The 27,098-nt window shown below is 43.0% G+C and overlaps 1 protein-coding gene across 11 annotated transcripts in view; it reads right to left on the reverse strand.

Annotated features, from left to right (window-relative positions):
- SHISAL1 (shisa like 1) overlaps positions 1–27,098 on the reverse strand; it is a gene marked incomplete at its 3' end in the record, with an annotated part of 185,738 nt that overhangs the window by 42,585 nt on the left and 116,055 nt on the right. For 10 of the 11 annotated variants that reach the window (XM_083440969.1, XM_083440960.1, XM_083440961.1 and 7 more), the window contains 2 exons: positions 9,851–9,942; positions 2,458–2,557 (listed from right to left, as the gene is read on the reverse strand). In XM_083440969.1, the coding sequence (XP_083297095.1) occupies positions 2,458–2,524 (67 nt within the window). In that variant the 5' untranslated portion in view covers positions 2,525–2,557; positions 9,851–9,942. Of the gene's footprint in view, positions 1–2,457; positions 2,561–9,850; positions 9,943–27,098 lie in introns of all 11 variants that reach the window. The other variant, XM_083440966.1, reaches the window with a different exon arrangement.

Consider the following 27,098-nt stretch of genomic DNA (forward strand, 5'->3'; position numbering starts at 1 on the left):
GGGAAGGTCTGCCATCAACAGGGGAGCTCTGACAGTGAGAAGTGCCCCAATGTGCCTGCCCAGACTGTGGGTGAAACTGCACACACCCCTTGCAGTTGTTGTTTAGCCGTCTTAGTCATGTCTGACTTTTCGTGAGTCCATGAACCAGAGCATGCCTTGGAAACTCTCACTTTCAAACAAAGCATCTGAAGGGAGGAAGAGAGATGGGGATGACCCTGCTGCCATCATCTAACAGCAACAGGTCCAGTCTGGGTCTCCCACTGTACCAGCCTGGGCGTTGATGCAGTGAAGGGGCATTTCTCCTCTCCCTACTGCCCCAGTTTCTGCCCTAGTTGGTGTGAGCACTGGGTTGTAGATGCTGCACTGGCTATGCCACTCCATCAAGTCCTGTTGGTGCTGGCCAGGTGTTAGGACTCAGTGGTGTAGCGTGGGGGGTGCAGGGGGGGCCGGCCACACCGGGCGCAACATCTGGAGGGGGGGCGCTCACACTCGGAGCTCTCTGCCCCTACCTGGCTCACTCACTCTCTCTCACTGCAGTGCTGGCTGTGCGAATCCAATCCGAGCTGCCGGGTCGCCGCCCACTGTGGAGGGGGGGGGGTGCCAGGCGTGCGGTGCGGTGCGGAGAGAGAGCGAGGGACTATCTGGGGGAGGGACAGTGCAGCGGGGGGGGGACACAAATTACTTGCCTTGCCCCGGGTGCTGACAACCCACGCTACGCCACTGTTAGGACTACATCCTAAATTAGTAAAACCTTGGGCAACATGATGTACAATTTTACTTTTTTTTGCTACGAAGAGAACACGAGGGGAGGAGAATGCAGATTTCATTGCAAAAGTAAAGACTAATGGCTAACAGGCGCCAAATATTTGCTGTGCTCATATAACAGATGGCATCATTAGATTCCTATAAAGCAGTTTCCAAACTATTAGAAAAAGGACAGATGCAAAATATCACTATTTTCCAGATCTCAGATAAGATTTGTAAAATAAAAAAAATATGAACATCCAATGGCATTCCCCCCCCCCCCCCGCTCAGGCAGATTTCATTTGGCAGTTAGTCTTCTTTTGAAAAGAAAGAACTAGAACATTTTTGGGAAAGTAATTCCAGTCTTTTATATCTCCATCAAAAGAACAATTGTTTTCTACTGCTGTGATTCTACAGATATCTGGATTAATATTAAGTGGATGGGAGAGAACATGACTACACAATGGTCAGCATTGCTGCTGTAGATGGTGGAGTAGTCACCACCCCAGCTGAGGAGCTGTAGGCCTATGTTGTCCTACTGTTTCACTGAGAACAGCTGTAACTGCTCTGAAGAGTCTCAGCAGCCCTGGAAGACAGGGCATTAGAAGTGGGCAGCAGTTTCTGAGCTCCAGAGATGGCTTTGCTCGTTGTGCTACTGATACAGGAGAGGGTAGGGTTACATGCTTGTGCAGTTGGTGCCTGTTGTCAGTTGGGTCCAAATTAATTAGTTACTTGGTTAATTTGCAGCTCAGATATTCTAAGAAGTTGGATTTAACATCAGAAGTCCTCATGATAAATATGTATTTTTTAAAGTCTTCCAGAAAGGAATATTAGCAGACCTGGGATTGACCCCTGTCAATCTCAACCTGCTCCAGATTTCCTCAGAACCACTGCTACAACTTCTCATGGAGTGATGGGGTTAGAAAAGAAGTTCTATCTGTCATCTTTATTCTTCCCATGCCCACTCAAGGACCGTACTCTGCAAACGACTCCACAGCCAACAGGATAGAGACCATATTTGCTTTAAGTGCCATCAGGTTATATAGAACTATGATGTCAAATGGCAAAGGGAAGAACTTAAGGAAGAAGAGATAGGCAGCTGATGAAATTAAGGTTTCTATGTTGGAAATGCTATAAACAGTTCATTGGTAGAATTGCATAGTTTCACAGACCACTTGACTGCTCAGTTTTGGACAATGTCAAAATACTAAACATAAAATGCATGCAAAACAAAACAAAACTCCATTTTAGATTGAGGAAGGAAGATCTGTGGGTATATTCTGTGCCAATACACATCTGGACACAAATTAGATTCCCCAGCACATCTGGTGCTTATCTGGATGAGACTAAACTTAATGACACTTTTCCATTCGCATTCATGACCAAGTGAAATAAGTCTGACTATAGTATAGCTTGACTGGTGTACAAAAATAGCAGGCTATATTTAACAAAATCCTACTGATTTTTAGTTCTTCTGAATCCTGCTTAATAAACCACTGAAATTAATGAATGTAAGTAAGTCGTATCCATTAACTTCAGTGGGTCTACTCTGAGTTGAATACCACTGAACACTACCCAATATTTAGCAGATATCCTTATCTCTGCAAAACTCTTGGACTGGTTCTTTAAGCCGTTTCTGCTGCAGAAAACTAAATGAAAGCATTCTTCTAGAATTTAAATAAAAACCCAAGCCAAATAAAATACAAGGCTTACCTGCTGGCAAAAGCAAGGAGAAAACAACCATCAGCGTATTTAAGGATTGTAGACCACAACTTGTCATCGTTTTGTTTTCATCAATCCGTTTGAGAATTACCTGCTTAACAAAATGATATTTCAGAGTTAAGTGTCATCAGTGATTTGCATGTGTGCATTCATTTAACTAAAAAAATATATGTTTTTAATGCTTTCTTCAAACTGCAATGCATGATGAGACTCCAAGGCACAATTCTGCAACAACTTTCACACATGTAAGGTTTGCACACTTAAATGCTACTGAACATGCTCAGCTGCTATGTATAAATTTGATAGGGAATCTTTAAAGAGCACATTCAGGAACAGCAAGGTGGAACAGAAGTATATCTATGGCCCAGCATACCTAAAGGAGCATCTCCACCCCCCTCATTCAGCCTGGACACTGAGATCGAGCTCCGAGGGTCTTCTGGCAGTTCCCTCACTGCGAGAAGTGAGGTTACAGGGAACCAGGCAGAGGGCCTTCTCGGTAGTGGCACCCTCCCTGTGGAATGCCCTCCCATCAGATGTCAAGGAAATAAACAACTATCTGACTTTTAGAAGACATCTGAAGGCAGCCCTGTATTGGGAAGTTTTTAATGTTTGATGTTTTAGAGTGTTTTGATATATGCTGTGAGCCACCCAGAGTGGCTGGGGAAACCCAACCAGATTGGCAAGGTATAAATATAATAAATATTTATCATTATCATTATCATCATCATGCTGTTGGCAATGATCCCAGTTAGAGGAGGCTATGGTCTGACCTAATATATTCTATCTGCACTGTGGTCTGCAGTAGTGTGTTCAGATAATTCCCAATTGTTGGTGCAAAGAACTTCATGGTCCCAGTTATCTCATCGTGTTGGGAACCAACCTAGGCATTTCAGGCTACAAGCGGTCAGGTAAAAATGTGTTCCCTTGATTCCTGGCCAATCGGTGGTGCTAGCTGCCAGGAAGAAGGCACACATCAACTGGGCAATGCAGCAAAGAGATCATCTTGATTTGCATACTATGCAAATAAGGCTGCCCAGACTTGGGCAACTGGGCTATGTTAACACTATATAGGAAGCTTCCTTATGCAGAGTCAGACCATTGGGTCCTGCTAATTCAGTGTTGTTTACCCTGACTGGCAACAGCTCTTCGGGGTTTCAGACAGGAGTTTCCCAAGCTATACCTGAGGATTCTGGGGACTCAACTTTCTAGGAACTTTCTGCCTGTAGAGCAGATGCTTTACAACTGAGCTACAACCTTCTCCCCATTTCTCTGTTTCCTTTGAGCTTCTTCCTTTTCCATTCCATTCTCTTATCTTAGTACTTCCCAGCCTTCTCTTTCCTGCCTTTTCTTTTCCAGATTTTTAATTTTCACAGAACTTCCACCTCCCTCTCTGTCCCTTTCTCTTTCTTCACACCAGAGCAGGTCCAAACATTTTGCTCCTCACAGGCTCCAAAAGACGTTGGACTGGCTCCTTGAGATTCAAACTGTTTCCATCCCTCACCATGACATATAATGAAATTAAATGTATACACCAAAACATAAAATTGGACATTTAGTACTCTGAAAATGAAGGGGGTGGGGGAAACTGCCTTTGTTCTCTTGTTCCTCCCTTAATAACAAAAATTAAATCCCAAACATCCTTTCTATCTCCCTGAACCCAGCACATACTGAAACTTTGGATTATAACCTTAGTGGACCTTTTGTTTTTTGCTCCTGCTGTACAGCAGCCTATGCATTAACAATATTGAATTTATTATTATAATAAAACCCAAATATTTATATAATGCATTTCAAGTAAATGGCTGTTAGTTCAGTAATTCCCACAAATGTTTTGCAAGGTATGTAGCTTAGTACATATTGGGGGGGTGGGGGTGGGCTATAACGGAGAAAATAGCAGCTGGCTACTCATTTTGCAACCAAGGCCAGATTTGAAACTTGGACCTCCCAGCAGGAGCAGACTTTGGTAATATGGCACCCTGAGTAAGGACAAAATTTGACACCTCCTCCTAAAAATTTCTTATTTTCACAATAATTCCTTTTGGTGCAGTTGCCTTGTTAGGAATCTTCTCAGTAGGTACCTGTATTAATAATAATAATAATAATAATAATAATAATAATAATATGCACCCCCTTGACTCAGCACCCTGGGGGAGGGGAACCACCCACACCACCCAAATTCTGCTGCCGCTCCCAGTTCTAACCCCACATTACCCCCAGGAATACCAATGGACTAGGTCAGGGACATCCAACTCCCAAGAGACTGTGATCTACTCACAGAATGAAAAACTGGCAGTGATCTACCCCTTTTTCGGGGGGGGGGGTCAGGTTTGAACTTTTTTACAGGGGAAAACTCGCTCACAGAAAGATCGCTTAAGGAAACAGTCAGCATCACAACAAAAACTCTGTCTTCCGTCCTAGCGTTCATGTGCAAATGGAGGACGAGGCGAGGGGTGGGACTGGATGCTCATTTGCAACCGCAAAGGAAAAGGAGCCAGTGATCAACCGTGATCTACCAAAACCTCTTGGGGATCAACCAGTTGATCCCAATTGACCAGTTGGACATTCATGGACTAGGTGACCAAGAGGCAGATTAGGAGTGGACACTTGCAGCCAGCCACAAAACTCACGGGCCGACCTTGGACCAGCCACTGACTCTCAGCCTTTCAGGGCGGCTGCACGAATAAAGCAGGGAAGAGAAAGCCATGTTTGACACCTTAAAGCTCCTTGGAGGAAAAGATGGGGTATACATGTGGCAACATCATCCAAACCCTTCAGAGAATAATGGGAAGTTTGTTGTGGCAAAGAGCTCTGCATTGTGGCATGCCAGGACAGGTGGGGAGGTGGGGACAGGAGGGAGATGCTGCTCCCTCTGTGGACATTTGGGTGTGAAGAAAAAAGTAGGCATTGCAGATTAGGGGGCAGGCCAAATTTGAACTGAGTTAGAAATAACCACATCTTGGAGGGAAACAGCTCAGCCTATTTCTGAACTCATTCAAAGTAGTGGGGCTGGCGCACTTCTAATTGCTCCATCTCTCTCAGGTGCTTTCAATAACCCCAAGTCATTCTCTTGCCTATTAAAATGATTTACACCAATCCGACAACCTTTATGAGTAAAATATGAATCTTTGAAGCTATGACTCTAGGCTCCTAGCAGAAACGCCTGTCATTGCCATTATTACTGGAGATTTCATTACAGCCATTAAGAACATTTATATATATATATAACTGGGTTGTGGGTAGGATGTATATAATATTGCCAGAGGGATCATTTGCAAAGGTCATGAAACTCTCAGATGAATTTGGCCAGATCTCTGGGTACAAAATTCATTTCCAAACATCAGAATAACTGGAGTATCATATGCAGAAGAATCTTAAGTATGACATTGCCAAAGACATCTAATTCCATGGAAGAAAATCTCAGCTAGATACGTTGGGATTTGGATAACTCAGGAGTTTAATGACTCTAACCTGATGAAAGGAGACAAAGGGTAAAAGAGGATCTGTCCAGTCTGGAAAATTCAACACTTTCTCAGAAAGGAAGAAACTCAGTTATTAAAATAAGCATAGTACAATGTATTTCGTTTCTATTGTTAAAAGTCTCCTTAGACTGAATGATTAATTGATTAATCCAGAATTATATCTAACATACTTCATCAGCAATTAAAAATAGATGGCTGGCATTCCTGAATATCAAACAGTATTACAACACAGCCATGCTTGGGCACCTAAAATACGGGTTAAAAACTCTTTTTACCAGATACAGAGCAAAATTATCTATCAGCAGATTTTTTTCCTGCTACTGGCAAAAGCCTGGGTTTATCACCACTTACAATTTACTACAATGCTGAATGTGATAAGAAAGTCTTATTGGGTGACACGAAGCTTTAAGGAGAGACATGGAAGGCTCAAATTGGGATAATAATAAAGGAAGGATTGGTAAAGATGTTTTATCAGGTGAAACAGGATCCTGGGTCAAGAGCAGCTGCTCTTTCTTCAATATTTCCAAAAGGGCATATTACAAATAGATTACTAAGGCTTCACGTTTCATTAAGGAATCACACAAGTTTTGAAATATTAATTTCAACTGCTAACCAACTGCATAGCGCATAACTCCTGATTTATAAAATAATAGCAAATTTAGGACCATCTGGAAACTATTAAGTGAAATAGGAATTTGATATGTATCACTGGATAAATGCACATGGTTTGGGAATCTCAAAGAAACATTTCTACAATATTAGATAGGTGGTATTTGATACCAGCCAGATTAAACAAGATCTGTCCAAGGCTTAGTGGTCAGTACTGGAGATGCAAGGCAGCTGGAACAAATACATTTCATATTATATGGGCTTGTCTATAGATTAAGACATTTTGAGAAACCGCACTGACAGAAATAAAATATTATGGGTCACGATCTCCCCAGAGATCCCCTTGCAATGTAGATTTGCCATCTTAAGTGTACAGTATTAAATGATGATTTTGAACTGATAGTTCATGTTATGTACTGAAGTTCTCACCCTGGGCCAGCAGGGGGATATTGTAGATAGTTATGCAAATGAAGGATCGAAAAGTGACGTTCAGTGATTGGATAGTTTTGTATGCAAATGAAGGATCGAAAAGTGACGTTCAGTGATTGGATAGTTTTAGAAAATGGCAACAGTTACATCTGTTCTGGAGCTCTATATAAGCAGGCTGACTGAGCTCCTCAGTTTAGTTCTGTTCTGACATCTGAATAAAGAAGAGCTGTTTGAAAAAATCACTGTGTCGTCTGCTATGTTCGCCCACAACTTAACAGTTCATGTACAGGTTGAGGCTAAAATGGCAATATACCAAAATTGAGAAAATGCTCTTTCACTTTCTACTGATTTATAGTTGACCAGCATTTGGGATATGGCTTCTTTGATGAAATTGGTAACTATTACCAGGGTAAGAAGAGGTAGGCAGCAAAATAATACGTTTCTGAAAAATGGATTCTGTTTGTTCTTTATTGGAACAACAAAGTACAAGATTTGAGCAATATAAATCCATATTATTTTTTGTGGGAAAGGGTATGAAAGTATATAGCACCACACAGTTGGTTTCCACTTGCAGTTTCAGCATTACACAACTTTGTTTTGTTTCAGTATTATAGAACTTGGCTTGTAGCCTTTAAGCCACGCAGAATGTGATGGCTATTAGAGCAAATAGGAACATCAATCAGTCATCAGTTTCAGCTGTTGAGGCTGAAGAACACTGGAATAAAAAAAATCCCTATTAGCTAGTTTGTGTTAGCTGTCTGTGGAAGCACTGGTACAACTCTAGTTACATAAGTTCGGCCTCCTTGTTAGCTACATCTATGAACAAGCAGCCATGATTTAAAGACAGCATGAATACAACAGGGAACTGAATGAACAAGAGGCAAACTTTTAGTCCAGTTCCTAAAGAACAAAATGAAATGCCATTTATTCATGTTATGGTGAGAAAACGACTAGCGTGTGGGTCAATGCTCACCCCCTTTTCCCTTCCATCATTCATTATAGGCGCATTAGGATCTACGGTATGTACAATCTATACTTGGCTTTCCGACTAAACACCTGTATTGAAGGGGAGAGGGGCATGTGCTTTGCACAGTTAGCTCTGCCTGCATCCCTAGTGTGTTCCTTTGCAGATATTCCAACTCTGTGTTTACTCAGGAACTAGAAACTGCATGGCCAGGAATTTATTGTCACTAAAATCTGATTTGCCCATTTTCTCTGGACTTATTTTTTTGGGCTGGAAAACAGCAGGAAGGAAAGGGGTTAAAAGAAACCCCCATCAATGCACTGGCGGAGGAAAGGGGGGGCAGGGGGAGCACACCGTCTCGGCACCATTGGGGAGGGGGGGTACCATCGCGGCCACCCCCTGACACCCCCCACCACGCACCACGTCCCCACGGGCAGCACACCACACCCCCAGGATGGACGCCACACCCCACAGGTGGCATGCCACGCCCCCAGGACACACGCCATGCCATCCTGGGTGACGTGCCACGCCCCTGGGATGCGCGCCAGCCACACCCCCTCCTGCTCTCCACCCCCAGTGCTGGAGCATGCAGCTTCGCCACTGCATTAATGTATCCTTCCTAGACGCATCCTGAGGAAAGAATCACAAAAGTCCATGTAAGGGTAGTCTGAGCATAAAAAATAAAAGGGTGTGTGCATGCTCATATGCACACATATACACAAATTTATGCACTGAGGTGTACACTTGATGCATCTGGCTAAATGGGTTTTGGGGTATGAAAGCTTCTCTGCATTAAACTTTGTTAAGTGTTTTAAGATACCACCATATTTTTTTCATTTTTTTCTAAACCTGATTGCCAAGATTCATTGGTATATTCCAAGTAGTGGATAGGTTTTTCACATATCTGCTACATTTCAGACATTCGTTTAAAAAAGTCATTCATCAGAAAACGATAGGGCAGAAAGTCACCCAAATTTGATGTTTACCAAGCATCTTAAAATTTTTAGGAGGGCACAAGGAACTGCCAGAAGATTCTGATATTTATTAGTAAATCTGAAGCCTGCGTGCTCTTGGTAAATGATTGAATTTCTTCATCATTTATATTGGCTCGTTTGTAAGTGTTATTTTTAAAAAGTCTTATGACACCATTTCTCGTATTTACTGTTACTTTTCAAAACCATTTTTGTTTTCTTTGAAAACATCAGTCATGTCAGGCATTTACAATATCATTGTCCTGACAATCATGTTCCAGGATACAGGGATCTGTCTTGTAAAATCAACAGCATATATAAAAATCATGTGCAGCATTGTTGAAGAAAACATTTCTGATTATGTACAAACAATTTTGGAATATGACCCAAACGTATTCATATAAACATGTTAATATACCATGTTCATATCAAGTTACTCTTCAGATAACAAACTTGTCCAAATTGGCCAGCAACCATTTAAATTTAAAATCTTCTGACTAGACTTCTAGAAAACTCTGAAACGAACAAAGAAATCTATCCTTGGTGAATTGTATTAATTACAGAATGTTGTGCACATTAGGCCAAACTGAAGACAATTTGTATACACAGACAATCATTTGTTGACCTATTTAAATTTTTTACCAGTCAGACCTATTAAAAAATTTACTGGTGAAATAATAGTAATAATAATAACAATAGTAATAATAAAAAAATATTATTTCAACGCCACCCGTCTGACTGGGTTGCCCCAGCCACTCTGGGTGGCTTCCAACCTAATAAAAGCACAACGAAAAAACAAACATTAAAAAGTTCCTGATACATTATTCTGTGAGCATAGTTTGAAATCTAAGCTGAGTAAATGTGTGTCTAGCAGGAAAAGAAGTTAATTCCTACAGAAATGCAGCCTTTTTATAGATTTAATTTTAACATACCAAACTGAGGACTCAGAATTCTTCATATACTCAAAGTCCATCTTGGCATCTTCAGTAAAAATTACATCGCAGATTTTTGGGTCACAAATGTCCTAAGATGAAATAAAAGGAAAACAACGCATAACTCAACAGCAAATGGTTAATGGCCATCTCATCGCTTGCTTTTTCCTGTAAGACCAATTGCAGTCGTCAACACCTATCAGCCAATCACCCATTCCCACCACCTTTCTGAGAAATACCTCTCCCCACCCTTTCACTATATATAAAGGTCTGGTGACTTCTGTTTCAGTGTATCTGAAGAAGTGTGCATGCACACAAAAGCTCATACCAAGAACAAACTTAGTTTGTCTCTTAGGTGCTACTGGACAATTTTTGTGTTAGTTGTTGGCCTCTGATTTTAATTTTTGTAGCTATTTTGTAGATAGATAGATGGATAACCACTTTGATATTTCTTACGATATGGTGGTATACAGCGGTACCTCGGGTTACAGATGCTTCAGGTTACAGACTCTGCTAACCCAGAAATAATACCTGGGGTTAAGAACCTTGCTTCAGGATGAGAACACAAGTCGCGTGGCGGCGCAGCGGCCCCATTAGCTAAAGTGGTACCTCAGGTTAAGAACAGTTTCAGGTTAAGAACGGACCTCCATAACAAATTTAATTCTTAACTGAGGTACCACTGTATAGAATTTTTTTATATAAATAAACATACATCTGCAGGTCTAAAAAACACAGTTCTGCTAAATCATAGAATCATAGAAACATAGAGTTGGAAGAGACCACAAGGGCCATCGAGTCCAACCCCCTGCCAAGCAGGAAACACTATCAGAGCACTCCTGACATATGGTTGTCAAGCCTCTGCTTAAAGACCTCCAAAGAAGGAGACTCCACCACACTCCTTGGCAGCAAATCCCACTGTCGAACAGCTCTTACTGTCAGGAAGTTCTTCCTAATGTTTAATATTGCTCTGACATCACAAAGTTGTTCTGCTAGGAGGTTCCAAGTAGAGGGGACGCTTGGGTTGCGAACGTGATCTGTGCAGGAAGCATGTTCGTAACCTGCCGCATCTGCGCACGCGCGGGTTGCAATTCTGTGCATATGCAAAGCATGATTTAGTGCTTCTGCACATATGCTGAAACCCGGAACTAACCTGTTCCGGTACTTCCAGGTTTGGTGTGGTGCTCAACCCGAAATCGCACAACCCGAAACATCTGTAACCTGAGGTATGGCTGTACAAAGGAGTGGCAAGGGGAATAGCTAAGGCACTGTAGGGAATAGGAGGCATTTGGCCAGCTGAGAGTGGGAGCTGGACAAGCAAATGCAATGGGGAGATATGGGGGCAAGGACATGGTGGGCTTTGAGGTTAAACAGTAAAGTGTGTTGGGATCTGGGAGCAAACAGAAAACCAATGTAGTTGTTTAAGGAAAGGGCGCCACATAGAATCATAGAATCATAGAGTTGAAAGAGACCACAAAGGCCATCGAGTCCAACCCCCTGCCAAGCAGGAAACACCATCAGAGCACTCCTGACATATGGTTGTCAAGCCTCTGCTTAAAGACCTCCAAAGAAGGAGACTCCACCACACTCCTTGGCAGCAAATTCCACTGTCGAAAAGCTCTTACTGTCAGGAAGTTTTTCCTAATGTTTAGGTGGAATCTTCTTTCTTGTAGTTTGGATCCATTGCTCCGTGTCCGCTTCTCTGGAGCAGCAGGAAACAACCTTTCTCCCTCCTCTATGTGACATCCTTTTATATATTTGAACATGGCTATCATATCACCCCTTAACCTCCTCTTCTCCAGGCTAAACATGCCCAGCTCCCTTAGCCGTTCCTCATAAGGCATCGTTTCCAGGCCTTTGACCATTTTGGTTGCCCTCCTCTGGACACGTTCCAGTTTGTCAGTGTCCTTCTTGAACTGTGGTGCCCAGAACTGGACACAGTACTCCAGGTGAGGTCTGACCAGAGCAGAATACAGTGGCACTATTACTTCCCTTGATCTAGATGATCAAAGTGATGGGAGAGATTCAACATTTTGGGAGCTGTGTGCTCAGTGTAGGCATGAGGGCCAAAGTAAGGCAACCAAAGACAACCAGAGAGGAGGACTGGAGAGTTTTATTTTTGCCAACTATTACTACGGCATTTATTTCTAAAGCACAACCAATCTATTAGTGCATGGATTTGATGGGGGACACCCCATGATCAGAGCAACAAGAGAGCTTAGTGGCCTTGGCAGCAAAGTTTACTGCAGAGAAAACAAGTAATATGGCTGAAGATTCTCATTAAACTGTTTTCCCCAAAATTAATAAGCTAGGGCAATTTTTTCTTAAATTTACCATCCAATTGGTATTCATCTGTGACCTTTTATAATTAGTCAGTTATCTGGCAGCTTTTTTAATGGTAACCTTAAACATGAAAATATTCCCTCCTTACTGCTGACTGCAAAATTCAGTCTGAAAATGCACACAAGATGGAGTATGTGACCTTGAGATCATATCTCTTCATCTTTCCTTTCAGATCACAGAATGATCATAAGGTCTATATATTCATAGCCCATGATATCATTCATTAGTTTAATGAAATGCTTACTAGTACAATATATATAAGGGTTTCAGGCATTGCCGCCAGAGACAAACCAGGTGTACCGGGAGGCAATCACCTGGAGTTTTCTTTTTTTAATGTACTTGCAGGTAGGAAATCGAATGTAAGTGATGCTCAAACAGAATATTATTTGCATATTCATGTACAGTATATCAAGTGTTCTGAACTGTTTGAACTGCTCAAAGTGCCTGATAGGGGTCTGCTTGGAAGCCTCGGTTCCTAGTGGTGACTGTGTTAAGGCCAACTCATGCCGCACTTTTCTAAAACAAAATTGGTCCAAGTGGCACACAATCTGCCAGGTGGGTGACATTATAAAAACAACAGGAACAAAAACAGATACTGGTTTCCAAAAGAAGATGAAGAAGCAGTTGCATTCAAAGTTAGTAAGCTAAAAGGTCTTAGGCAGATGGCAAAATGCAGACTGACAGGTGGCCCGCTGTATTCTCCATTGACTCATGAAGCGAAATATGTCAAAGTGTAGAAGGGATCCTTTTCAAACTAGGCAGTGCTTCTACGGAAGAATGACTGAAGGAGGCTATTCCTCAGAATAGGCACCTCAGAATAGTTTGAAAATAATCCTCTCCACTGACATAGTCACTTTATGAGCTGATGGAGAATACACAGCAAAAACATGAGAGGTGTGGGATCAAGTGGAACAAACCACCAGCACAACTAAAACCAGATACTATAGTATTAAATTACACGAAGTAGCATAGAATGGAGCCACGAGGAAAAGAGAAAACCACACCATTCCTGTAATGTTAGAATTGAGCCTTAATGAAGATAAATGACTTTGCTCAGACATAAATCTAAATTGCTGAAGGAATGAGCCAGGGTGAGTCTTGAACTCCCCCCCCCCCCCAGTCTGCCGCTGCCATGGGGGTGAAGAGTAGACTGGATATTTTTCGCTTCCTTTTTCAACTAACTGTGGTGACTTGTTTTGTCTGAACTGAAAACTCTGGTTAGTGTTTCTATTTCACAACCTGAAGTTGGCTCATTTCCTGAAACCAGGGATGGGGAGCCAAATGTGGCCCTCCAACCCTGAGAATTCTCCCTACGCCACACCCTTCCCTGGCCCTGCCCCATGTTCTTGTAGGGCCTTGATGTACCCTCCAAGTGTGACAAGGCTTCTGGATTGACTATGTGAAGGAGAGACAGATGTGGGTGTCGAAAAGTCTGACTTTTATGCAGCTGGAATGCAGCCTCTCTCTGATTGGCTACCTAGACAGACAGGGGTGGGTGGAGCCAGCACTTTGGGAAGGAGAATAAAAGGAGCTGTTTCTGAGAGAGGATTCAGAGAGGGAGATGGTTAAAGAGAGAGAGAGAAGGTTGGTCCTGGTCTCTGCGTGTAACATCCACCCTGGGGCAAATATCTACAGCTAGAGAAAGGAGTCTCTGAGCTTAGATAGGAAGACTGTGTTGAGTGTCTTGGGAGAGCATTCAGACAGGAGTTAACCGGAGGGCTGAGTTGGAGCCAGGAGAAGGAGAAGCTGTGAGGATAAAGTCTCCTTGGGTCTCCTTCCCGTCAGGAGGGGAGAAATCTTCCAGAAAGAGAAGACTCCCAAACCAGGAAAAAAGGGGTGCGTGGGGATCTCCTGGGTCTGTTATACTGCCAGAGGTATCTCAGGAGTACGACTGATCAAAGGCTGGGAAATGGACAGAAAGTACCACCTCCGTGTTTAAGAACCAAAGTATTAAGCTGTAACACCTGCACAACAACTAAGTTAAGGAACTGAAGTGAAAGAAGTGGAAATAAACTGAGCATTTACCATCTAGTCTAGAAACCTGTAACATCTAACTGAGGAGTAAAAACTGAATTAAAGCAGCTGACATTTAAAAGAAGCTGTGCATTTATTACCTTGTTTAGAAGCCGGTATCATCCACTAGATTAAGTATAATTATTAATAAGTTAACAGTTTCCTGAAAGAACATTATCTCCTGACACTTCATTCTGTAAAATAAAACTTTCTTTATTGGTTCAACTCCTGCCTGAGTCTTCAAGGATATAAGTTTACCCTCATAACACATGGTGGCTATATTTAGAGCATACGTAGGTGGGATCTGCAACAACTGGTAGCCAGAGCAGTGGGATCTGCTACACATGCCAATAAAATCTACTCTGGAGAATATTACAGCTCATCCAGTCAATAGACAATAAGACATACATGAACAACAACCTTGGTTGTAAATCAAGTATGAGTTATGTTCATCACAACATAGCTTGAATTGAAATGTTTCATCTATGAAAACAGACACAGCTGTATTCTCTGCCACATTTGCCAGATCATTTGCAGCTGAGTTTGTTATAGCCCTTGGCCTTTTGTTATGTCATCGTTTTTCAATACTGTCACCACTGGATTAGAATTAATGGCATGATATTAATACTGGCCCATGTAAACAGATCACAGCAGTAGTGAAACAGGAATGTGGCCACAGTACCAGGAGCAATGCAAGGCATCTGTCCATTCCCAATACAGTGGTACCTCAGGTTACAGACTCCGCTAACCCAGACGCAGTACCTCGGGTTAAGAACTTTACCTCAGGATGAGAACAGAAATCGTGCAGCGGCAGTACGGTGGCAGCAGGAGGCCCCATTAGCTGAAGTGGTACCTCAGGTTAAGAACAGACCTCTGGAACGAATTAAGTTAGTGACCAGAGGTACCACTGTTTTGTGGGGTCCTGCCACAGCTCACATTATATACAAGGCTGTGTTTAAATATTAACTCCCAAATTTGGTATCCCCTCCAAACCGATGTCAAAGTTTTGTGCTAGGTAATACATTAAAATCACCAAAGGTCTCACATATCTTAATGATTATAGAAATGAATATTATTAAATAGCAAAATTATAAAATGCTTCTAGAAAAGGATAACTACATCTAGAAAACTGTGCATGGCTTACATCTAGGCGTTAACATGAAATGCGTTGGAAAGCCAAACTGTCACCCAAGCCATCCAAGGTCCAAGGTGCCAGCCTGGATTCAGATGAAGTGGTTGGACCAAGTTAGCAAAAATCTAGCATACTTGTAAGGTCAAATTCCAAGGTGCTATCTTGCCTCCCCAAATCCCTCCACTGCTCTCCTGAACCACCAATCTCTGCCCCTCCCCGCCCAGTTTCAGCACTTAGCTTTAGATTATGAATATTTGAGAACCCCAAGCTGCCTTCTCCCCAAATGGCACTGCTCACCTTCCAAATATTTTACATGTAGGGACAGTTCTGCTCTCCAATATCACCAGAGAGCTAGAGGGCGTTTACAACCCTTTCCAGGAAAATGCTGGCAAACTGTGCACTCCATTCTAATGCAACCCACTTTGCTCCATATTCCTAAACACTCCTCAAAATGGAAAAGGAACAGTCTTTGCTGCTGCAAGAAGTAGCAGCTCCTGGCGAATCAGCTCTGCCTAAGGGTCTGCTGTTCCTAGCCTTGAAGATGGTCCATGCAGGCCAAGGAGCACTCCAGTTGCACACCCCAACCGGCCAGATAACCTCCTTGCTAGGCTTTGTGTGTGGCAACCCTGACTTACATGCATAGCAGGCAAAGTTTTGACTTCAATTAATAAGCTCCTAGCTTGACTTCAATTTCCCACCTCCGATTCCAGAACAAAAAACTAATTACTGCATGCCACCAGGGGAGCAGACACTACGAATTAAAACCTGCATCCTTTTGTCAAGCAAGACAAGGCAGAAGTTCCATGTAATGACAGATTAGAACTTTCCAACAGAACCTAAAACTATACAAAGGGAAAAGTTAGTGAGGAGGACGAGCTCTCTCAAAGTTGACAGGCAGAAGGGGAAAATGCAGGGAGGGAATAAAGAGAATGCTGGTGACAGAAGGTTGAATGAGCTTGTACAACCCCCTCACATTTTTGGGACTTTAGACTCTTTTGCCTGCCCAAGCCATAATGCTACCCAGCTCCTGTCCAGTTCCCAATGAATCATTAATTCACTGGAATTAATTCATAATTCAATAAATGAATTATGTCACTCATATAAATGAAGTGTTTATAAACAGTTTGGGTCAAACATATCACCCTGCCTGCACCTTAAGATGTGCTCCACAGGTTCTTCTGATGCGCCCACCCTCTTGGTCAGTTAAGGTGACTAAGAGTAGGAGGACCCATGGCTATGGAACTCCCATGTTCCCTCCGGTTCTGGAAAAGAATTGGAACCTAGAATGAGAGGCTGGTAGAAGAAAGGAAAGCTCCCAGGTGAGAGCTGGAAGGCCTCACCACTTTCTGTGTGGGACAAGGGTTAAGAAATACCCTTTGAGACCCTTTGTGTTCTCTTTTCCTTTTCCCTTTCTCTCTCTGTTTTGGTTTTTATTCAGATTAGTCTCTTTTATCTTATTGTATTATGAAAAAGCTTTAACAAAATCATATTTTAAAAAAGAGAAAAAATGTAATGTTAAGTTGTTATAATGTTTTAAATTCTGTGCTATTTTGCCTTCCGTTTTGAATCTAAGCCATTTTGGATGGAGGAGCCAAAATATTTTAAATAAAATAAATGCAAATAAATAAAGTTGAGTCTCACTTGAACAAGGTGTATCAGCTTGAAAGAGGAAAAACAATAGGATTTGGAATGGTTTTTATAAACTACTAAAGCTCTGACTTTGAAGGAAACTAAATTGACAGAGCTATCATAAGTTAGTAGAGATCTTCAGTTATGAGTGAGGTCCAACTCCAAGACTCCCAGGATAGCCACAAAGAAGCTGTTCTCTGCTAACGGTTTTTATATTACTATTGCTGTTGCCTTTATGAAAAGTGGCAGAATGTCTGCATCAACTTCTCTGTCTTAAAACCTTATTACAAGGGACCACTTCAAATGAAAACTCTTATGAACTGTGCTCCGACAAAGACACAAGGCTGAATGACTTTTGGAGAGCTAATAAACTCCTTTACAAGGAAGTCAAGAAGTAATCCAAACTGGAACATCTGCAATTTTCTTTTTCCCCCTTGCCACATCCTCTTGACAATTATAGAACACAACAATTCATGCTCCCCAAAGAACAAAACAGCTGAGAACATCCAGGCAAGAACTACTGATGCACAAAAAAGATTTCCCTTACTGGATATTTGCTGCTCACTGCATGAATGAAACAGGGTCATTCAGAAATCCAGGCAGTGCTCATTGCTCATGAAAACAGCCAGAGCCTCTAGCTCAAGCAGACCGACTAAGCTCTGAATATGTATTCATCTGTGAATTAGCCAACATGGGATATTATTATTCCTAAAAATAGTCAATATCAGTGTGGAAACTCAAGTGGCAGGAAGGTCATGCCAACCAATATGCGAAACATAATTTTAACCTTCCTTTCTTCTTGCCTGCCAAATTATGTAGTTTCTAAAATTCAGGGTTGGGACGCAGGTGGCGCTGTGGGTTAAAGCCTCAGTGCCTAGGGCTTGCCGATCGAAAGGTTGGCGGTTCGAATCCCCGTGGCGGGGTGCGCACCCGCTGTTCGGTCCCAGCGCCTGCCAACCTAGCAGTTCGAAAGCACCCCTGGGTGCAAGTAGATAAATAGGGACCGCTTACTAGCGGGAAGGTAAACGGCGTTTCCGTGTGCGGCTCTGGCTCGCCAGAGCAGCGATGTCACGCTGGCCACGTGACCCGGAAGTGTCTTCGGACAGCGCTGGCCCTTGGCCTCTTGAGTGAGATGGGCGCACAACCCTAGAGTCTTTCAAGACTGGCCCGTACGGGCAGGGGTACCTTTACCTTTACCTTTAAAATTCAGGGTATATGGCTGAAAGTCAGTGAATATTTCTAATGCAAGGTGATCAAGACAGTGCCTGTAGCAAAGCACATTTATGGAACTACCAACACCATAGGATATTCAGGAGAAAGTGTAACATTTTTAATGTTTTAATAATATGTTATATCTTGCCAATTTTATGCATTGCACTTATAGCCAGATCATTATAGCAGCTTACATGCAGCTCTCAAGCTATCACCCACCTGGGCCTTGACCTGCTCAGCTTTAAAAGTCATGAACTCTTGAACCATTCTCTAAGACAAGTTCCTTACTATAGGGCAGAACTTTCCAAGCTTTTCATGTTGGTGACACATTTGTAGACATTCACCATTGAGCCCATTTCCCAACTACATTTGCTGAATTATGCGAACATTATGTTTTCTCTTAATATTTCAATACTAAATGAACATCAAGAAGAACTTGCAACCCCCGGCCACTTTCCCCAACAGCCGGTTATACAAGCAAGGTATTCAGAAGGGTCTGCCAAAAGCGCTGTTTGGAAGCAAAAAAAGATACAGCCGTGGTTAGTTCCTGGCTGGAAGCTAGAGCTGTCAGTCACAAGACAACCACCATAGTCTTCCTTTTCCACTGTGTGTTTTTTTTTTTAACGAAGAGCTTGGAGGTGAAATGTTAACTATTTCTAAACAGACAGACTGAAACCAGCTCTGTGAATGTTCTAAGTCTTCTGAAGAGCAGAAACTTTTGGAGCAGTCTGGTTTCAGGGAAGCCCTGCTTTGCATTGGACGGACTCCAAATCATTCTGAAGCAGCCCACATAGATTCTGGATTCGGGCATTGTCTGAAGTGGAGACACGTGCCTATTGGGCCATTTGAATTAAACATTTTGCTCCCAACATGAAATTAAGTTTCTCATCAGGTACAGAATGTGCAAAATTAAGGGGACTGTCTTTCTTGGTACTGCATAGCTTACATTGTGATACTGCTACTGCCAGCAGCATTACATAGAGTGGTGCTTCTGAACCAAAACCCTACATATACCGTAATCTGTGATGTGAATTTACCATGCTGCTCTTCAATATCAAACACAATATTGGCTTTCTCTCTTTCATAAACCACACCACAATATAAACATACTGCAAAGCCATCGCAAAAATGTCAGCACACATGTGAAAAGCGCAATAAATTCTAACCTCTAGAGAATGACGTTCTTTACAAAAGAGAACAAGAGCGTTAATGAAAACTTGGGTTGGTGTTTTTTTAAAACACACACACACACACACACGTAACTCAGCAGCACTACGACAAGAAATGTACCAAGCACAAGACTGCTGATTTGGAGGTCTAAAAGGAGGGACAAGCAAATCCTGGTGCCTCTGCTTTGGGAATATTCTGAAAAATGGATCAATATGCTAGATGTCTGAAAATGTAATTCGGACTCAATCTCAACTGGGCTCCTGTGAATCAGCATATGTTTACTACTTTTAGTGTTTGACTTTTCACTGTGTTTTTTATATTCTATTGGGAGCCACCCAGAGTGGCTGGGGCAACCCAGTCAGATGGGTGGGTTATAAGTAATAAATTGTTGTTGTGGTGGTGAGGGAAATTCCTGCCTCAAGGAACCAAAGGGTGGAACTTCCAGGGAACTCCTGAAGAGCTGAGAGTGTCTACTAGCAGTTCCTAATACAGTGGTACCTCGGGTTAAGAACTTAAGGTCCTGAGGTACCACTTTAGCTAATGGGGCCTCCCGCTGCCGCCGCATCACTGGAGCACGATTTCTGTTCTCATCCTGAAGCAAAGTTCTTAACCTGAGGTATTATTTCTGGCTTAGCAGAGTCTGTAACCTGAAGCGACTGTAACCTGAAGCGTCTGTAACCCAAGGTACCATTCTAAGGTTAATTGCTATGCTAGATTGCAAAATCTCAGTCTAGGACACCAAATTGTTTGGTTAACACCACATGGTAGCAGCACAACCTGACTTTAAAAAGGGGGGCGGGGAGCAAGAGATACTACATTCCACCAAGAACAGCAAAGGAACACAGTGCAAGAGTGTTAGAAGGCAACAATTAGATCTCTATAGCAGCAGCTCTCATGTCAATTTCATAGAATCATAGAATCATAGAGCTGGAAGAGACCACAAGGGCCATCGAGTCCAACCCCCTGCCAAGCAGTAAACACCATCAGAGCACTCCTGACATATGGTTGTCAAGCCTCTGCTTAAAGACCTCCAAAGAAGGAGACTCCACCACACTCCTTGGTAGCAAATTCCACTGTCGAACAGCTCTTACTGTCAGGAAGTTCGACAATAAATTTCTTAGACTCAGTGCACACACAAAGTAGCACAAGACCCTGCAATTACATTCAGACCATGAATAGAAGCCTTCCTGGTTCTGGTCACCACCAAGTAATCATGTAAAGATTCCTTAAAATGTTCACCCAGCTACTCAACACGGAGGAAAAGTTATTCCCCACCCTCTTAAAGCTTAGCGCTACAGTGGAGACTGGCTTCAACATCAAAAGCCTGGGTAAATAAAAATGGCTCAGCCTGGCACCTAAAACCTGACAATGGTGGCACAAGGCGTGTTTCACAGACAGGGAGCTATCATTGAAAAGCTCATTCTTATGCAGCCAACCTCCACCACTCCCCTGGCACACAGAGAAGGTCCTTTGATGAAGATGGCAGGGTCAGGGCTGGTTCATGTCAGAAGCAGTGGTCCTTCAGCTACTGAGATCCTGAGTCACATGTATTATTATTTTTATATAATAAAATATATGTTGAGCCTTGATGAGGTTGTTATACTGCAGGTCCTTGAGACACAAGATCCTTCTGTGCTACTTAGGCTGCAAACAGCCTTAACACAGTTATCATATTTTTTTACTACATTAGAGTCAGCATCAAATACTCCTCATTTACACACATGTGACATAACTGTAGCCCATTTGGCCTTAATATTAGATTAGTCAAGTGATTTTTATAATTGTAGGAAGGTTAAATATTGTGGCAAACCACAAATGAGGGGGGAAATGTCATTATTACTTATTAATCATTAAATTTGCATACCACCCTTGATCTGAAGTTCTCATGGTGGTTTGTAGCATAAATAACATCAATTGATTGAAACGCAGAGGTAGAAAGTTAACAAGAAAAGGAACAGAAACAGCCAAGCTGCTGATTAATATGTTTCAGCCATGAAAAGGGAACAAATAATGAAATCAAGTGCAATAAAAGCCTTAATGCAAAACACACACATAGAGGCTTAATTCAAGCTGAATGACTGCATTAGTATAAAGAAAGATATTTTTTTTCAAATTTAGGCTGCAGGAGAATGGTTACAGCTGATTACTTTCAGTCATTCTTCAGTGCTCTCTCATTAGTAATGACATGTAAGGCAGACTGAAAGAAAGTCATCATTTCTCAGATGACCAGAAGTTTGTTGCAAGAACAGAAATGATACCATAATATATGTACCCTTCCCAGTGGCGTAGCATGGGTTGTCAGCACCCAGGGCAAGGCAAGTAATTTGCGCCCCCTAACCCGTGGATTTGCGCCCCCTAACCCTAACCCCCAGATGTTGCGCCCGGTGCGGCCGGCCCCCCCTGCACCCCCCACGCTACGCCACTGACCCTTCCTTATATACTGGGTCAGAGCATAGAAAGAACCAAGCAGTTTAGACCTATTTCAACTTGTTTTGTGCAGTGGCCTTTCCTTGCTCTTATACGTAACAGCACAAAGGATCAACATGGGGTTCTTTCAAAGTCTTGGTATTGCTCTCCCTCCCTCCTTCTCAAATTCACAGATAACTAGCAGTAGTCCACTCAATAAACTCCCCGGGCAAACCTTTATCAGTCATGATAAATAACGATTGGGCAGATTGAGGATGAACAATCCCAAGCACATTTGTCTGCCTCGTCTAGTGTCAATAGCTGAAGTTCATCGGATGTAGGCAAGATTAAGAGGGTCTGGACCACTGAGGATTTGGTATCCCAATTTAGCACCCCAAATCAGTACGGTTGTAAGGAATTTTACCTACAAAGCACTTCCTAAAATGGCTGCAGTATTCTTCTAATTTGGGGGCAGGGGAGTCAAAAACCCAAAACTATGAGGATAAGGCTAAAGCAGTTATTTCACCACTCAGAGAGTCTGCTGAAGGAAGAGCCTGCATGGCCAAGATGATGATGCAGAGGAATAATCTCTGTGACCACTGACATAGGCCTCTGCGTCATGTTTGGTCAAATTCATTATAGGGCTTCTTCCACTTGCCCTCTGGCCCTCGTTCCCAGACCTGCCTTACCAGCCAAGCCTAACATACCGAGAAGGAATTTCCACTCAGCCGCAAAAGGTACTCTAGGAGCTTCTGTGTCTACACCCAAATTGTCTTCTGTAGAGACTCAGCCCACTAATCGCCCCCAATTGAATATAGCAGACCCACTGCATGGTACGCCAATAAAATGAATTTCTACAATTTACCCCAAGCTATCTTGCGGAGGTCTTGTGTGAGGGAAACTTCAATTTGGGGGTGTCAGGCAGGAGTTGAGCAAACAAGAAAACTTTTATTTACAAAAAGAGGTTGGTGAAACAAAAGTTGGGTCAGGAGGTGCGTTCTTTCTGTAGAAGTTAACTTATTACTTAAACTAAATATAAAAATGTCAAAGCTTTTCTTAAACTTCACTTGCTAAAAAATCAGCCAGTATGCTTCAGGTATGGGACGCAGGTGGCGCTGTGGGTTAAAGCCTCAGCGCCTAGGGCTTGCCGATCGAAAGGTCGGCGGTTCGAATCCCCGCGGCAGGGTGCGCTCCCATTGTTCGGTCCCAGCGCCTGCCAACCTAGCAGTTCGAAAGCACTCTCGGGTGCAAGTAGATAAATAGGGACCGCTTACTGGCGGGAAGGTAAACAGCGTTTCCGTGTGCAGCTCTGGCTCGCCAGATGCAGCTTGTCACGCTGGCCACGTGACCCGGAAGTGTCTCCGGACAGCGCTGGCCCCCAGCCTCTTGAGTGAGATGGGCGCACAACCCTAGAGTCTGTCAAGACTGGCCCATATGGGCAGGGGTACCTTTACCTTTACCTTATGCTTCAGGTAGATGCCCAGGTTTCTAGAATAGGTGGTAAAATGCTTAACTTGGTTTCTGTTACTTCACTCTCTTGGTTTCTCTTACTTCACTCTCATTCCTTTACTTAGTTGTGTCAGGTGTGACAGTTAAATACTTTAGACACAGCACAGCTTCCTTCACGGCTTAATACTTTGGTTTATGAGCGAGGGGCACTTTCCATCAGTTACCCACTCTCTTAACAATCCCACTCCTGAGGTACAGTGGTACCTCAGGTTAAGTACTTAATTCGTTCGGGAGGTCTGTACTTAACCTGAAACTGTTCTTAACCTGAAGCACCACTTTAGCTAATGGGGCCTCCTGCTGCCGCCGCGCTGCCAGAGCACGATTTCTGTTCTCATCCTGAAGCAAAGTTCTTAACCTGAAGCACTATTTCTGGGTTAGCGGAGTCTGTAACCTGAAGTGTATGTAACCTGAAGCGTATGTAACCCGAGGTACCACTGTATTTGAATTAGTATAACACACCCAGGGAGTCTGTCTTCGCACAGGTTCTCCCTCTCCTGGTTCAGACGCAGCCCTCCAGGTAACTCTGGTCTGTCCACTTTCCTTAGACACTCAGCCTGGTCTTCCTATCTAAGATGCAAAGCTCTTTCCTCTTTCTATAGTCTCCTCAGAGCAGATGTTCAACTCAAATCAGAACCAATCCTCCCTCAAACCCTATCCTAATCCCTATCTCTCATCTCAAATCAAGCCCTATCTCCCAAACTAAACCCTATCCTAATCCCTATCTAAAAACTGCCTCAGAAACTGCTACTTTTATTCCACCTCCCGAAGCTCCCCCCCCCCAAAACAATCCTCTAAGGCCCAGCATGTAGATCAATCAACCTCCAGAGGTAATCCATCCTAATCCATCCACTACCCTTGTGAAAATGAGGAGAAACACTTTTTAAAAAAAGATCTCTTGCACCAAAGGCATTCCAGGTGTTCATCAAAAGATTTCAGGGTGGTGTACAAAACAAACTAATCTGCTTAACATATAAATTGAACTTAAAACCAACACACAAGATACAAATAAAAAGCCCCAAACTGCAGGGGGTGGGGGGGACAGAATAGGCATGGCTTCTCACAAAGCTTTGAGAGTTCTTTGAGAATGTCAACAAGCATATAGACAGACAACATGAACTTCCAAAAAACTTTTGATAAAATAACTCTGTATTTTAAAAAATCTTAAACTTAGTAGTCATGGGATAAGACAAGATGTTAAACTATGAAATTTACTCTTACAGGAAGCACTGATGGGCACCAATTTGGATGGCTTTAGAAGAGGTGTAGGCACATTCATGTTGGCTAATGATGATGATGATATGATGATGATGATGATGATGATAATGCTGTCAATGGCTGCTAGCCACAAGGACTATGTTCCACCTGCAGAGTGAGAGGCAGTTTGCCTTAGAATACCATTTGCTGGGAATTAGAAGTGTAAGAGTGCTGCTATACTCAGGTAGGCTGAGCACTGTGAAAGCAGGATACTGGACTACCTGAGTATTTGGTCTGATCCGGCAGGACAAAGTTTCAAAAAGCAGCTAAAATCCAAAATGCCTTGGTCAATTCCAGATGTGCCTCCATGGAGGAGCAAGTTTCAAAAGGTCAGGGTAGCAACACAGAAAAGGACTGCTATTAAGAGGGTGCTTGGAGCAGGGCTTCTGCAGAAGCTCGTAAGACACAAGACAGGCTGGTATGAGAAGACACACTTCCCTCGGGTATTTGGGCCCCAAGCCATCTAGAGCTTTAATTGTCAAGCACCGGCACCTAAAGCTGTGCTCAGAATCAAACAGGCAGACAAAACAGATCTTTCAAAAGAGGAATAATATCAAGTCAAGCTATACCCATCAAAATTATAGCAGCTGAACTTTCCACCCACTGGAGCAGCCCCACAAAAAACACATCACAGTAATCCACCTGAGAGAGGTTAACCAGAGCATGCATCAATGTAGGAACAGTCACACCTGGCTAAAGGCCCTCCAGGCCACTAAGAAGAAGAAGAAGAAGAGTTTGGATTTGATATCCCGCCTTTCACTCCCCTTCAGGAGTCTCAAAGCGGATAACATTCTCCTTTCCTTTCCTCCCCCACAACAAACACCCTGTGAGGTGAGTGGGGCTGAGAGACTTCAAAGAAGTGTGACTAGCCCAAGGTCACCCAGCAGCTGCGTGTGGAGGAGCGGAGACGCGAACCCGGTTCCCCAGATTACGTGACTACCGCTCTTAACCACTACACCACACTGGCTCTCACCACACTAAGACTATTTGGGTCTCAAATGACATTGCTGGATCAAGGAATTGTTCTGTCCTAGGCAGAATGCAAGGGCTGGGTTCTAACCAAAATGGCAACATGTGCCAACCACAGAATCCAGAAAGACAAAGGGTCACAAACCACTAATCCTCCTTCGGAATCTTATAGCAAAGTCAATCAAGCAGAGATTAGGTTTCAGCAGAGTAAGGTCAAACAAGCCAAGGCTGGACTCCAGTGAGTATGGTCAGACAAAGCCAAGATCAGATCCTACTGAGGTCAACCAAGCAAAACAAAGATCAAAAGCAAAGTTGGGCAAAACAGTGCCCTGGATAGCTCCAAGTGACCTGCCAGTCAGAGAAGACAGAAGAATATTACCCACAAGCACTGAGCTGCATGTAGACCTCCAGGTGCGATTCCTCTAAGCCACTAGCCCCATCCCTAACAAGTGGAACCTCTACCCTGAAAGAGACCCAGCCTGTTTTAGGTGCAGCTGACTTTGGCCATGTGGGAGAGACCAGCATTTAGCTGTGAATTCTGAGAGGGAGTCTGAGAAAGCCAATGTGAATTCTTCAGGCTGGAGAAGCACAGGCATCTATTGCTGGAACTCCAAAGAAGGCAGGGACATCACAGACAAATCTGCTTTCTGACCAAAGTTATCCTCTCCATGGTCTTTTCCCACATTAATGGAGAGTTGGAAACTGTGTTATGATAGGAGTACCCTGAAAATGTATAGCTGCCCTTTTGGGAGAACAGAGTAGGAGGAACTTCAATTTCATAGACCCAGAAACCGACTACTTCCACCTTCAAGTATTCAGCTTCAGTTAATAAGCTCTTAGGCAGTCCATTGTTGAGTCTAGACACTGATTTCAGCATCAGTGGAGTCTCATCTGGCTTAGATGATAGCAAAAAATAGAGCGTATTTGGTAACACCTTACTCCAGATTCTTGAATGCAGTAGAGTTGTTTGGGGTTTGAGCAGAAGCCCCCACCCCTACAAAAAAGACTCACTGCTGGCTTCATAGGAAAGGTTCAGCAGGTTTTTGTTCAGTACAAAAACCACCTATCCAGTGGCACCTTTGTTGAACTAGACATGCATTCATATGACTGGCAGCAAAATGAGCCGAAAAGCACTCAGGGTGATCGGATAACAACCATACAGAGCACCTGTTTACACACCCAATGCCTGATTGAGGTATGGACAGGGATGCAGAATTCTGCTTTTACACAGGTATGGCCTTAGCTGGATTGGACTGGATATCCTAATACAGGGGTGGGGGGGTGGGGGGGGTGAGCATCTGTAGTTCCTTGTATTTCCAACACAAATGCTGAACACATTGTGCGGAAGGGAGCAAGGGGCCACGGAATTCTGTGGCTGTATGGTGTCCCTGTTGTTGCCAATAGCGATATCACATTTAGATTAAAAACATCAATAACATTTACACTGTAAAAAGGGATTATAGCAAATCAGATACAACAGATGGCTTTCTTGATTGCATTTGCTTTGTTTCTAATAACCAGGCAATTTAATTTAGGCAGCATCTAACCTGTCTCTGGCTTTCATACAGATTTAAAAACCAACACTGACTCAGTGTTTCCAACACAAGATAGAAC

This window comes from Podarcis tiliguerta (genome assembly GCF_965153285.1).
Source record: "Podarcis tiliguerta genome assembly, chromosome: 5".
Classification (NCBI taxonomy): domain Eukaryota; kingdom Metazoa; phylum Chordata; class Lepidosauria; order Squamata; family Lacertidae; genus Podarcis; species Podarcis tiliguerta.